The 14,750-nt window shown below is 40.4% G+C and overlaps 1 protein-coding gene across 1 annotated transcript in view; it reads left to right on the top strand.

Moving 5' to 3' along the window:
- The window catches only part of TRIP11 (thyroid hormone receptor interactor 11), a 37,184-nt gene that overhangs the window by 21,683 nt on the left and 751 nt on the right, over positions 1 to 14,750 (top strand). Inside the window, 5 exon segments of the mRNA XM_061463844.1 lie at positions 530 to 629; positions 6,234 to 6,315; positions 11,193 to 11,307; positions 11,835 to 11,957; positions 13,244 to 13,391. Of these exon segments, the coding sequence (XP_061319828.1) occupies positions 530 to 629; positions 6,234 to 6,315; positions 11,193 to 11,307; positions 11,835 to 11,957; positions 13,244 to 13,391 (568 nt within the window).

Genomic DNA, 14,750 nt, shown 5'->3' with positions numbered 1-14,750 from the left:
CAGTTATTGTAAAGAACAAATGATGTAAGTCTCTGCATCTGTTATGTTTGATTTATGTTTTAGCCTGAGAAAGTTGGGGCTGTTCAGCCTGGAGAAGAGAAGGCTGCGTGGAGACCTCATAGCAGCCTTCCAGTATCTGAAGGGGGCCTATAGGAATGCTGGGGAGGGACTCTTCATTAGGGACTGTAGTGACAGGACAAGGGGTAACAGATTAAAACTTAAACAGGGGAAGTTTAGATTGGATGTAAGGAGGAAATTCTTTCCTGTTAGGGTGGTGAGGCACTGGAATGGGTTGCCCAGGGAGGTTGTGAATGCTGCATCCATGGCAGTGTTCAAGACCAGGTTGGACGAGGCCTTGGGTGATATGGTTTAGTGTGAGGTGTCCCTGCCCATGGCAGGGGGGTTGGAACTTGATGATCTTAAGGTCCTTTCCAACCCTAACTATTCTATGATTCTATGTTGTATTAGCTTAATTGTGGTAATGAACTCCCTTGCTTCTCTTTCTGTCTCTTTCCTGCCCTCTATTCAGGAAAGTTTAGGAGAGGCAAATGCTGCATTGGATGCAGCATCAAGGCTTACTGAGCAGCTTGACATCAAAGAGGAGGAGATTGAAGAACTTAAGAAAGAAGGTAACTACTTCTTTTACATTCCAATCAGCTCAGGAGACAATATAGTATTCCTAGAAACTTACCGAAATTCATCTCCTATGAGAAAAAGAGTAATTCTGTGCCATCTTTAGAGGTTTTCACTGTTTATAAAGCAAAGTTGAAGAAGTATGCTTACCTTCTGTTAGGGACCTTTCTCAAACAAAAGTCCTCTATGGTTGTGGGTTTTTTTGTTCCTCTCCTCCCCCCCAAGTACCAAGGCCCTTAATATAGCAGTTAAAAAAAATTTCATTTTAATATGTGTGTATAATACCAAATGTTGTCAGGCTTTCCCAAGTAACTAACTACGCTATTTGACATAGGGGAATACAGTCAGGTAGAGAAAGGGTGTGCTGTTAGCAAGAGATGTAGAGGGAGCAGTTCTTGCACAGATGTGAGACTGAAGAGATTATGTGGAAGATCTTGGACATATCTCTGGATTGTATTTTTAGCTCTCTTTTAAAATAAACTTCCTGATTTCTGATATTTTGAAAGATACCTTCTGCATTGCTCCCAGATTAAGTACTCTAATATTTGGTGAATGTCATTACTTTGGGTTTGCCAGAAGAAGAGCATTTATAGTGAGGGGGGTCAAATGTTGGTCTAACACATGGAGCGTCTATCCCGAAAGATACTCAAAACCCAACTGGCCGTGATCCAAGACGGGCTCCTGTAGATGATCCTTCTTGAGCAGAGGGTTTCAGACTAGAGGATCTAGAAGTCCCTTCCAACATAAATTTATTTGATTTTGTGATTCTGTGAATATTTTGGGGTATGTTTTTGTGTTTGGGTTTTTTCATGTTGAGCATTAAAATTATAGGAAAGCCTAAAAAGACAAATCTTTTACTAAAAAACAGTGCCACTTCAGTGTATTTCTCTTTTATAGCCTTCCACTATTTAGTGTAATCAAATGGAAAAAAATGAGGGTAGCTTCTATACAGGGTATTTAAATATCAAACATCAGTAAGATTTATAAACTGAGACACTCACTTTGAGGTGACAAAATAGTTATATGAGTAACATACAGTCAACTTTTTTTTTCCCACTACTGCATTAATTTTAGTTTTCATGAGAAAAGTGTCATAGCATTAGCTAAAGTAGGATTCAGAACTAATAATAGTTCTTCTGGATTTCTGTACTTACATCTTAGCCCTGACATGTAATTTTGTCTGCAGTGTTCCATTAAACCAAGAGGGAAAGTTAACTTCTCTTTATCTAGTTCCATGACAGTTTTGCTATAGGTGAACTTATTAACAGTACTGACTGCTGAGGGGAATATTAGGCTTTTTTCTTTTTTTGTTATTGTCTTCATGTATCTTTTCCTTCTCTGTTTTCCCGAATGAGCTTTACTTTGTCTTTCACTCTTTATTGTGTGGGTCACCATATTTTGCTATTACTGCAGCATCCTCTGCTATGGTCAGGCTTTCACTGAGCACATGGGATAAATCTAAAACCAGAGGAAAACCTGTGGTTGGTCCCTGAAGCATCTCTAAAAAAGGAGTTTGAGCAGCAAAGATTTGCTTATTCTCTATGGTTACTTAACAGATTTTTACTTTCTGGGTTTTTTTCCCCCATGTCTGGGGAATTTTGAGTGGATGACTTTAATTCAGGTTTGCTGGGGCAAGACCTGGAACATATCTGCTGGATGCAGTGGTAACTCTTGCCCTGAACATACAGAACTAATAATTGCTTTTTATTTTTAAATTATGATTTATCTTACTCTTGAGATAAATAATATTTTTTGAGCATACTTGCTTATGATCATATAGTTGGTGTGTAAAGTCATTTGAAAGTCTTCACAGTTGGAGCACAAACTATTAAAAAGTTTTGACTTCTCTACTATATAGTTGAATGAATAAGTACTCAAAATTAGTTGTGTCTAAGTACAATTTGGCATCCAAATAGGAATGCTTTCTGAGTTCACATATTAATTTTACAAGCTAAATTAAATTTCAAGCTGCTGCATGAATGTACAGCTAAACACATTTGGTTTTAAATTTATGTATCTGTATCTTTTTGCCTTGCCACAGACATTCACAGCAAAAATTTTTAAACACTGGATGGAAATTAACTTTGGCATAGGCAAATCTAGCACTCTCAGTTGGGAAGCTCTTTATTACTGGTTAATTTTGATTGCAAACCTTTGCATATGAAAGCAGGAGGGATTTGAACTTTAAGGGGAAATGGAATCTCAGTATTTTATCAAGCTATGTTGTATTGGCAAGCTATTTACTTGTTAAAAAAAAATTGACAGGATGGTTGCATAAAGGAAACAGCACTTTAATGTTGTTGTAGAATAAATCATAATTTTTATTGAGGAAAAAAAAGGCCACTCCATTTTCTCTATTTACACAAGAAAACATATAATAGCTTATTGAAAATTGTCCAAACACATTCCCAGACACAGTTTTGTTGGCCAAATCTTTTGAAGGATTTCTTTATGGATTTTTTTGGCAGGAGAAGTTATTTTAATGGAAAAGTATAAGATGTACCAGATGCAGTTTTCTGGATTGCCGTAAATGGTTAACAGATTATTGGAGGCTGTTGTAAATGTCTGGTTTACAGCAGTCCGTACTGAATTTTGGCTCAGGTCTTTTTTGTTATTCAGTCGTTTCACATACACGAAGTACGTGTTTGAGTCCTTTTCAACTCTGAAGACTCTATTTTAGAAGGAAATATTCCATTTAAAAAATATGTTTAATGATGAAGTTGCTTAGCCACTGTGGATGGAATATTAGCTGTATAGCTGTCTTTAAAAATTGGTCATCTTTGATATGAAATCTTTTTTGCCAGGAAAAAAATAGGAAAATAGAAGACAGCAGTAACATTTCATCTAAGTTATTGATAAGTTTGTTCTAAAATTTATCATGTGAATAAAAATTGAAAGTAAACTTGTGATTGTCTTGCTTTGTAGAGCAGCAATAGCAACAGCGTTAAGATTTACTTGAAACTTATTTTCAGATTTTGTTTTTTGTGTCTTTCTGAGACATTGGTAGTTTAATTTTTTTAAGCCACTTTTACTCTGTGGAGACCCAAATAGGAACTAAACTTCCTTATACGCTCCTACAACTGTTAACCATTCCATAATTACATTGCAAATGTTTTTGTGGTCCTATTTAACCACATTTACAAAGTAGCATAATTTTTAAGTAACTTGAAACCTTGAAAGCATGGATTAATACTCCTGTGCCTCACCCTGATGTTTTGAGATAGTTGAATGCTGAAGGGCAGTTACATTAATGGAATGGATTTCAGTGTATATGGATGTAGTTGTTACAATATATATTGTTGTATAATACATATATTTTTGTTTGGGTTTTAACTTGTTTTGAATAAGGAGCTTAATCCTTATGTTACTTAAGAATTTTCCCAGCATGATACTAGTTAGTTTGTTCTACTCTGTACTCTCTAAAACTTGTATTTGTGAAGTAGAATGTCTGTATAAAGATGTGGAGTATCTGAAGTAGGTTGGAACCATGTCACAGCTCAACTCTTTCATGTAGATACATGAAAACTCTATGCAGGTTCTAATGGAGTAACTGGTGTTAAGTTGAGAACCATGTTGCATCAGCGTAGTTGTGGCATGCCACATGCCACAATTTATTAAAATTGAAAGTCATGTGGAAGCTAAAGTGGAATGTTTTTCATGCATCCCAGATGATTTGAAGGGTATAAAACTTTATGAAAGTCCCTTTTCCTACAAAGATATTGAGGCTTTGTGGAAATTAACTACCAAATAGATACAAGAAAAGTGTATCTTTTTGTGGGTCTTATTTTGTTCTTTAAATGAAGCAGTTCTCATTGGCATGAGCTCAAGAAGTGTTAAAAAGGTAGGGAAATTTGATTGGCACATTTTCCATAAGATTTGAAGGTAAGCATTCAACCTTATAGAGGGAGATTTTGTACTCTGTTGATAAAACTGTAGGGTAGAGTTGGTCTTCATATGGACAGTCCATGTTATAATATACATGTACTTTTGTACGTCTGTTAGAAAAAAAAGAGCATGAAAAATTGTATTTTTGCTGTCTTTAAGTAATTTATAGTTTATCTTCTAAGGATACTTTGTATCCTGTAATAATTTGTTTTCTTGTCTGAGAATGTTAAATTATCGGTGTTCTGGAATCCTGTGTTTAGGGATTTAAATGAAATAAGTTTTTCTAGCACTTCTACTCTGGTTGTACAAACTTGCGTAGACCTGAACATCAGATGCTTTATCCAGTTTCTAGTATATCTGATTTTTTCATAAAGAGAAATTTTTGTGCCTTGTTTCCTTACAGTCAGAATGTTGTAAAATACTTACAGCAAGTAAAGCTTTCAGGAGGGAGTTTTTTATTTATTTGTCTATTTTGGGCTTTATTTTTGAGTTTTGTGGAAGGTCAGAGGAAACCTGAGTTGTTGACACAGAGTGACTGGGGTAGTTAAGTCTATTCTGTATTTGACCTAACCAGTGACTTGTGTCTGTGGAATTTTGGAATGATGTTGTGAGGCTCAAATATGTAGATAGTAGACAAATCATTGTTGAAATTCAGGAATTTCAGAAAGCTGAAAAGTTATAACGCTAGTGAATGCAGGATCTAAACTCTTCTAATAGTTCCTTTTTCAAGTTTGTTGTGAGGAAGAATAGTCCTTTGTGTGAGCCAAGAGTGTCATGATCAGTATTTTGTTATCCTAGATGAACTGATTTCAGTGCAGCCACTACAGAATGGTATCAGAACTTGAGGTCAGCCTGACAAAAAAAAAAAAAGGGCAGAAAATTCATGCAGTGGCTCCCAGCACACTGCTACACAACCTCATGTTAATTAACTTAATACTGGCCTTTTCATTTAATTTGCAGGCCGTGATGCTTCACTGGAAGTATTTGCTATTTTCCTCTCAGTTTTTTTTTGGTTCATGGTAGCTGTGCCATTTTTAACTGAATGCTTGTATTCCCAGATGTACAGGAAATCTGGCAAGAATGGAAAGCCTTTCTTGCCAGCATACTGAATCGTGAAGCACAGCACTGGTTCTAGGATGCATTAGTGTGTCCCAGCATGCTGTTTCAAAAGCTTACATCAGTTGTCAGGAGCAGGAAAGGTCCTAACAGAACAGAACCACAAGTAACTGATGTTGCCTTGCTAGCTGGTAATTCTCCTGGGAGACTGGAGAACTCCTTAGTACTTCAGGGCTCTAGCAACTTGATAGTGGAGCATGCAGATTTAGGAAATATTTGAGGTTAAGTACTGAGGTCAAAATACCTGATGCCAACATGCAGTTTGGTCAGATGATGAGAAAGATTGCCAGCACAGCACTATAGACCTTGATCAAGAGTTTCTTTCTAGTTCTGTGTTATCTCGGTGGAATAGAGCAGTTCATCACACCTTCTGCAGTTGATCTATTTTCTGTGTATTCCTGTGCTTGAACATTGAGTATTGTTTTGAAAATTTTAGCTTATGATTTCAAATAATGATCACTTAAGTTGACATTTGTTTAGAAAAATGAGCTAATTTTGTTGGTTTGGTTTTTGTTTGTTTTTTTTTTAAAGCACCGCCATTATTAGTAAGTTTTGCAACAAAGTTTAAATTTTTGTGTATTTGGTGTGCCATTTTATAGGTGAGATCAGAAGAGAAATGTTAGAAGATGTCCAAAATAAACTAATGAATCTTATGAACAGCACAGAAGGAAAAGTGGACAAGTAAGTCTTTAATTAAAGATTTGGTATACATTTTTGGTTTTCATTTCTGACAACGTACAGATATATTACTAGCACAGATGCAAGAACAGTGCAATACTGTGCTTCTGTGTGTGACCTTGTAATTATACTTTGATTATTTTGACATTTTTCAATTACACAGTATCACAGTATGCTAGAGATTGGAAGGGACCTCAAAAGATCATCTAGTCCAATCCCCCTGCCGGAGCAGGAACACCTAGATAATGTTACACAGGAATGTGTCCAGGCGGGTTTTGAATGTCTCCAGGGAAGGAGACTCCACAACCTCCCTGGGCAGCCTGTTCCAGTGTTCCGTCACCCTCACTGAGAAGAAGTTTCTTCTCAAGTTTAAGTGGAACCTCTTGTGTTCCAGTTTGTACCCATTACCCCTTGTCCTATCATTGTTTGCCACTGAGTAGAGCCTGGCTCCATCCTCGTGACACTCCCCCTTTATATATTTATAGACACTTATAAGGTCACCCCTCAGTCTCCTCTTCTCCAAACTATAGAGACCCAGCTCCCTCAGTCTTTCCTCATAAGGGAGATGCTCCACTCCCTTAATCATCTTCGTTGCCCTGCGCTGGACTCTCTCCAGCAGGTCCCTGTCCTTCTTGAACTGAGGGGCCCAGAACTGAACACAATATTCCAGATGGGGTCTCACCAGGGCAGAGTAGAGGGGAAGGAGGACCTCTCTCGACCTACTAACCACCCCCCTTCTAATACACCCCGGGATGCCATTGGCCTTCTTGGCCACAAGGGCACAGTGTTGGTTCATGGTCATCCTGTCGTCCACTAGGACCCCCAGGTCCCTCTCCCCTACACTGCTCTCTAACAGGTCTTTTCCCAACCTATACTGGAACCTGGGCTTGTTCCTGCCCAGATGCAGGACTCTACACTTTCCCTTGTTATATTTCATCAAGTTATTCCCTGCCCAACTCTCCAGCCTGTCCAGGTCTGGCTGGATGGCAGCACAGCCTTCTGGCATGTCAGCCACTCCTCCCAGCTTAGTGTCATCAGCAAACTTGCTGATAGTACACTCAATCCCCTCATCTGAATCGTTGATGAATATATTAAATAATACTGGTCCCAGTACTGACCCTTGAGGCACTCCACTAGTTACAGGCCTCCAACTAGACTCCGCCCCATAGACTACAACTCTCTGGCTTCTCTCCTTCAGCCAGTCCACCTCACTACCTGATCATCCAGACCACACTTCCTCAATTTAGCTGTGAGGATGCTGTGGGAGACTGTGTCAAATGCTTTGCTGAAGTCAAGGTAGACCACATCCACCGCTCTGCCATCATCCGTCCACCGTGTTATTTCCTCATAAAAGGCTAAGAGATTGGTCAAGCAGGATTTCCCCTTGGTGAAGCCATGTTGACTGCCCCTCATAACCCTCTTATCCTTGATATGCCTTAAGATGGCACCAAGGATAAGGTGTTCCATCACTTTCCCAGGGATGGAGGTGAGGCTGACCGGTCTATAGTTACCCGGGTCCTCCTCCTTCTTGCCCTTTTTGAAGACTGGAGTGACATTTGCTTTCCTCCAGTCCTCAGGCACCTCTCCCGTTTCCCAAGACTTGGTAAAGATGATGGAGAGTGGTCTAGCAATGACTTCCGCCAGTTCCCTCAGCACCCGCGGGTGCATCCCATCTGGACCCATGGATTTATGGATGTCCAGATTGCTCAACTGGTCTCTAACCCATTCCCCATCGACTAAGGCAAACCGCTCCGTTGACCTGACTTCATCTAAGGTCTCAGGGGTACAGGGCTCTTCAGGACTGCCCGCAGCAGAGTAGACAGAGACAAAGAAGGCATTCAGTAACTCTGCCATCTCTGTATCTTCTGTCACCAGGGCACCCATCCCGTTCATCAGTGGGCCTACATTGCCTCTGGTGTTAGTTTTATCTGCCATGTATTTGAAAAAGCTCTTTTTGCTGTCCTTGACCCTTCTCGCCAGGTTTAATTCTAAGGAGGCCTTAGTCATCCTAGCTGCCTTCCTACATCCTCTAGCAGCAGCCTTATATTCCTCCCAAGTGGCCAGCCCCTCCTTCCATGACCTGTAAACTCTCCTCTTCCACTTGAGCATACCCAGCAATTCCCTATTTAGCCACGCAGGTCTCCTGGCCCTCTTCCTTGACTTCCTATGTGTTGGGATGCTCCGATCTTGAGCTCAGAAAAAGCAATCCTTGAATGCCAACCAACTATCTTAGGCCCCTTTACCTTCAAACAGCCTTGCCCATGCGATTTCCCCTAGCTATTGCTTGAAAAGGCCAAAGTTTGCCCTGCTAAAGTCCAGGGTTGCAATTCTACTTGCTATTCTACTGGTCCTACCACACAAGATCCTGAACTCCACCATCTCATGCTCGCTGCAACCAAGGCAGCCCTCAACCCTTACTGCTTCGACCAGACCCTCCTTGTTAGTGAGGATGAGATCCAGCAGCGCTCCTCTCCTGGTTGGCTCATCCACCATTTGCAGGAGGAAGTTATCATCCATACACTGGAGGAACCTCCTGGACTGTGGCTGGGTTGCCGAGTGGTCCTTCCAGCAAACATCAGGGAAGTTAAAATCCCCCACGACCACCACGGCCTGTGACTGTGAGGCCGCTCTCAGCTGCCTGTAGAAGGCCTCGTCAACTTCCACATCCTGATCTGGTGGTCTGTAACAGACACCCACAACAGTATCGCCCCTGCCAGCCTGCCCCTTAATTCTCACCCACAGACTCTCAACTCGCTCCTCATCTGTCCCTGGACAGAACTCAGTGCATTGTAGTTGCTCCCACACATAAAGAGCAACCCCACCACCCCGCCTGGCTGGCTTGTCTTTCCTGAAAAGGACATAGCCCCCCATGACTATATTCCAGTCATGTGAGCTGTCCCACCACGTCTCTGTAATTGCCACCAGATCATAGTCTCCTGACCTAACACAGGTTTCCAACTCCTCCTGCTTATTTCCCATGCTGCGCACATTGGTGTACAGACATTCCAGGGAGCGAGCTGAGCACACCGATTTCACCCTAGGATTATAGGAGGCCTCCCAGTCTTCATCAATTCTGGAGCGCTGCCCCACTGGGGCAAGCCCAGCTACAACCCCATCCCCCTTCGAATCTAGTTTAAAGCTCTCCAAATGAGCCCTGCTAATTCGTGCCCCAGCATCCTTTTCCCTCTGTGAGATAAACCTTTCCCACTTGTCATTGTCCAGACTGGTGCCCTGTAAAACCAGCTGTTATCAAAGAATCCAAAGCCCTGCCTGCAGCACCAGTCTTGAAGCCAATTGTTTATGAACTGAATCTTCCCATTCCTTCCCACATCATCAGTGGAAGATGGAAGGAGTGAGGAGAAGATCACTTGAGCCCCAGACTCTTTCACCATCCGCCCCAAGGCCCTGTAGTCTTTCTTCATCCCCCTCAGACTGCGGGAAGCAGCTTCCCCCCCACCTGTCTGGAAGATCAGCAGCGGGTAGTAGTCTGTCGGGTGCACCAGGTTGGGGAGCGCCCTGGTGATATCCCTGATCCAGGCTCCAGGCAGACTACACGCTTCCCTGTGATGAGGGCCAACTCTGCATATCGGGCCCTCTGTTCCTCTCAGAAGGGAATTGCCTACTACAATGACGCTTCTTTCTTTCTTATCAGAGGCAGTCTTGAGGTGCAAAGTCGACCCCCTTTTCCTATGTGGCCTTGTAGGCTGGCCTTGCACCACATTCTCACCTACCTCTCCTTCAAGATCCAGGGCCTCGAACCTATTACGGAGGGACACCTGAGGAAGCAGGGCAGGAAGGGGGGAGGGTTTCCCACGACGCCGAACTGGAACTCGCTTCCAGCCCTCGTCGTCTTTTTGGTCCCCTACCTCTGCGCAACAGCTGCAGGGCAGGGGGTGTCTCAGGCCATCCCCCTCTGTGTGAGAAGGCAGGGGGTCCTTCCCCTTTTGGGGGGTATCTCCCTGGAACCGTTCCGACTGTCACGCCAGGGAGTTACTCCACCAGTCGATCTCCCTTTCACACTCCCTGATGGTCCTCAGCGTCTCAACCTCCTCAAGGTTTGCCACCAGGCTAAGCAGATCTTCTACCTGCTCACACCTCACGCAGGTGGAATGCTGTCCTCCCTCCCCCGGCAGCAGCAGGCTCTGGCACTCCCTGCATCCAGAGACCTGAACAGCCACGGTTTGGGACGGGGTCTCTGTCTGAGTTGCTGCAGTCATCTTACTGCAAATTGCTTGGTGGTTGTAAATAGTAATTTTGATTAGTAAAATAGCAGTGTAAATTTTGATTACTGAGGTGCTCCTTAAGTCAAAGTGCTCTTCAATAGCATGAGCTCTGCAAATGGAGATTAAAGTTCTTGATAAACATCTGTTATAATGTTTAAGGTGTGAACAGCCAGCCCTTTCATGTAGCTAGCAATACCTGGATGTTGTGTAAATCTCTCTTCTTTAGTAATTTTTTTTTCCCCTTCTCTTTACCAATTAGAACTGAAATGGGGGATAGGCAAGTTGGTTTCCCTGCCCTCTTCATTTACATCTTCATCTGGGAATACACATAAGTATCTTTTTAAATGGTCTCCTGAATCCATATCTTAGAATAAACTCTTTCCCTGATTGTAGTACTTGCATCAAGATTAGTGCATGTACAATGTAGTTTCATCTTTTTGCATACAGTATTTCTAGTACTGTCCAAATTGACATCTACTATATAAGAAATATTGTAACTTGTAGGGGAGGGAAGTGAGTGAGTTACCCTTTTAGTTCCTTGTATTAGATTTATTTGGATTATTGTAAGGCAAGAGTATGAGGAATAAATGCATCAGTATGACAGTATCAAGTGTTATGTAAGAGCAGACTGTGTAACAAGCTTCTGTTGTTCTGCAGGCTCCTGATGAGAAATCTCTTTGTTGGGCATTTTCATACTCCAAAAAATAAGCGTCCTGAAGTGCTAAGGTTAATGGGCAGTATCTTGGGAATAAAAAGGGAAGAACTTGATCAGGTAATGCTTTGCAGAAAAGTAGACTTCCTTTTTTATGTGCAGCATCTTTATCTGAAAATAGAATGACTTGCTGCTAAACTAAATGCGCCTGCACATCTTGTGGGGAAAGTGTGGGGGGTTTTATGTGGGACACGCTGATTTTAATGGACTCTTCTGATAACATTATTTTAGTAGAATGGATCTGATTTTGCTGAGGAATGCTAACATGGAAAGAAAGGGATTTAACTTTGGGCTATTGTGTATAATAGCTGGAATATGTCTGTTAACAGAAAAGTAAGCTAGTTTTGTATGTAACACTAGGTATTGTGAAAAATGTGGGGCTTATATTTTTAAATAAAAAGCCATGGTTTTAGATTGCCAGTCTTCGGGAGGCAGAGAAGAAAGTTTTAACAGTAATTATTTATCTGTAGGATTCCCACACAGTCATGGTGAATAAATATAATGAGCACAGTGTTGCAGTTTCCTTTACCTGCTGCCTTATTTTTGGTTTCCAAATTATTAATTATTTTTTTTTTAATACTCTCTAGTTATTATCTGAAGACCAAAGAGGAGTTACAAGATGGGTCACTGGCTGGCTTGGTGGAGGAGCTGGGTCAAAGAGCGTCCCTAGTACACCTTTGAGGCCAACTCATCAGAACATTTTTAATAGTGTAAGAATTAATTGTGTATGCTTGAGTGGAAAAAATGGGGCAGTTGCATATTAATGCTGATTTTTGGTTCATCAGTATATTGAGTTACTGATGCTACTGTATCTTGCATTATTTGCTTTGTACAATTGATTTTGGTGTAAGGGTTTGGGGTTTTTTGGTTTGGGGTGTTGTTTGTTGGGGTTTTTTTTCCTCACTAAGTAAATAAATAGGCATTGATGACAACTGTACAATATTAAGTGTTGGGCTAATACAGATACCCAGTTACTGTTCCACTGGTTCCTGAGATCACTGACTTCTTACAGTATGTACTTTATCTTGCAAACTGACAGTGCTGGAGGTTAAATATATGTGGTGGTCTGGAATTCTATAATAGACAGCCATGGCATTATATTTTGATGACTGTGTTTCCATGTGTGCTTGAAATTTCATTTGAAAGGTTTTCTTAGCTGCTGCAGCTAGTCCCTCTTACATGCAGGTTATAAAGTTGATATTTTAAGCTTTCAAACACTGTAAAGCAACAGTTCTCATAGTGTGATCTGTGGGAGCAGTTTGTCTATTGAACTTTCTGTTTTGCAGGCCAGTAAATAATGCACTCAGGGATAGAATACTGAGGGACTGGGCTTTTTGGATGAACCTTAGGTATTTTTCTTGCTGAGCTAGAAGAATATGTTGAGAATTGAGTCCTGTAAAATATCATAAAAAGGGTAGGGATTGATTTTTGACCACTAAAATAATACAGGCATTTAAGCCACCAGAAGATTGTGGTCTGATTAACTACAGATGTAAAAGAGGAAAATAAATGCTTTATTAAGCCAAAACTTTTTTTTGTGATGCTGCTGATGCCTTAGTTGTTTCTTTATTCAAGACTTTTTGCCAAATAAAGAAAGTAGTGGGTTTTAAGAGAAAAGTTGCAAATTTATGTTCCTGGAGGAGTGATTTGCTTGAGCGTGATCACAGGAAATAAACACCATGATATCAGTCATTAGCAGCATGGGATGCTTTAAACCCATAATGGAACTATGGTGGAAGTATGTGTGTTATATTTAGAATTTTATCAGTTTCACAAAAATACTACTTCCTGAGATCACAAAACCCTGCGTATTTTGTAAATAAATTTCATTATCATCAGTAAGGACTACTTAGTACCACATACTTAGTACTAAGTACCCACACAAAATTTTTGGGAGGCTGTTGATGCCTTCTTGGTATATGTATGTTTGTGTTTTTAACTTACATACTTTTCAACAGAGCTTCAGTAAAATGTACTAACTGGTAGCCTCTTGTAGTCTTTTTCAGAATTGTTTGTGAAATTCCTCGAAACAGAATCTTGCCCAAGCCTTCCTCCACCGAAGCTGTCTGTTCCTGATATGAAACTTTTAGGAGCAGCAGGAACTGGTAAAACTATCAGTACTCCATCCAATGTTCAAATGCAAGGTAACATTTGAAGGAAAACTTGAATTCTTGCACAGAACATAAATAACTAAAGGTAGCATTTTCAGGGGCATTTCAGGGATTCTGTGCTTCCTCTTGTGAGCTAGGAATTTGATTTCTCCCTTCCCCCCAGCTCCCTGCCTGCAGTTTCATACTTTCTCTTCTATTTCTTTTTTTCCTTCCCCCACCCCTTCTTCCCACTGCTTCTGTACCCCACTTCCTGAAATCTCAATACAGAAGATCATAGGGATCAAATTCCCTTTGACATAGAGAGGCTCTAACAGCACCTGTTAGAGCCAAACAGATGCTGTGCAGACAACTCCATATGGTATATCACTGAACCCAGTTCTGATTTTTGGCATCCCTGTTTGTCAGCTTGGGTCTTACTGAGTGAAGAGTGCAAGTAATAGCAACCTGGTATTGCCTGTCTGTTAGAATCTGGTTCCTCAGGGAGGATGGACATAAAATCAGTTAAGTATATGGCCTGATTTGAAATCTCTGTAAGCTGTGCATGAGTGTTAACTTTGACTTTTTCCTATGGGAAAGAAGAATTATTCCTGTATTATGCTTGTTGAAATGAATGCATTTTTGTCTAAGTAATGCAAGAACTAAAAATTTTTTTATGTACATTTAAGTCTTGACTTTAATGCAGTCCTGCTGATTTGCAGAAGCTTGTTTTGATTCAAACTTTTACCAGTGAATTAAAAAAAAAACCAAAACCTACAACCCCAAAACCCTGTAAGTTGTATAACTCTACAGAGAGATAAGCTAAAAACCCACTTTGAATTTGTATAAAATAGCTGTATGTTACAAAGTATAAATACTTAAATTCATAATGTGAATTAGATATTTATATTATGAATTATTATATTTATGAATTATGAATTAGTATTTCAGTGTGAAATACTAATTTATCTCTGAAAGCAGTATGTATTTATTTTCTTAATAAACCTAAATTAAGTTTATAGTTTTCTTTTTACTCTTTTTTCCTTGTACTACAACAGTAATACAATAGGTAAATTACCTGCTTTACTTTGGAAAAAAAAAAAAAAGAGAAAAAAGCCAGTTTCCTTGTCTGGAAGAACCAGATTCTTGATTCCTTTTGTCTATACAGGAGCTAAATTTCTGGGTGTTTTAAGTTTTTGTTTCCGGAAATAAACCATATGGTAGCAGTTTTTAAATGCTGGACTCAAATGTCTGTAGAATATCCACAGAGAAATGCAGTCAGTCTTGTAACTTGTGGCCTGAAGTGTAGACATAGGAATTTTTCAGTAAAAGAAGCAGTGGCAGATGAGATCCAAGATAAGAGAGAACAGAGAGAATTAAAGTCCTTGAGAGTGTTTATAGCAAGAAGATGGGATT

This window comes from Pezoporus flaviventris, unplaced genomic scaffold (genome assembly GCF_033815535.1).
Source record: "Pezoporus flaviventris isolate CSIRO_AGI_PZ_B2104156 unplaced genomic scaffold, CSIRO_AGI_Pfla_v1 ptg000036l, whole genome shotgun sequence".
Classification (NCBI taxonomy): Eukaryota; Metazoa; Chordata; class Aves; order Psittaciformes; family Psittacidae; genus Pezoporus; species Pezoporus flaviventris.
This window is presented reverse-complemented; position numbering and strand designations above follow the sequence as displayed.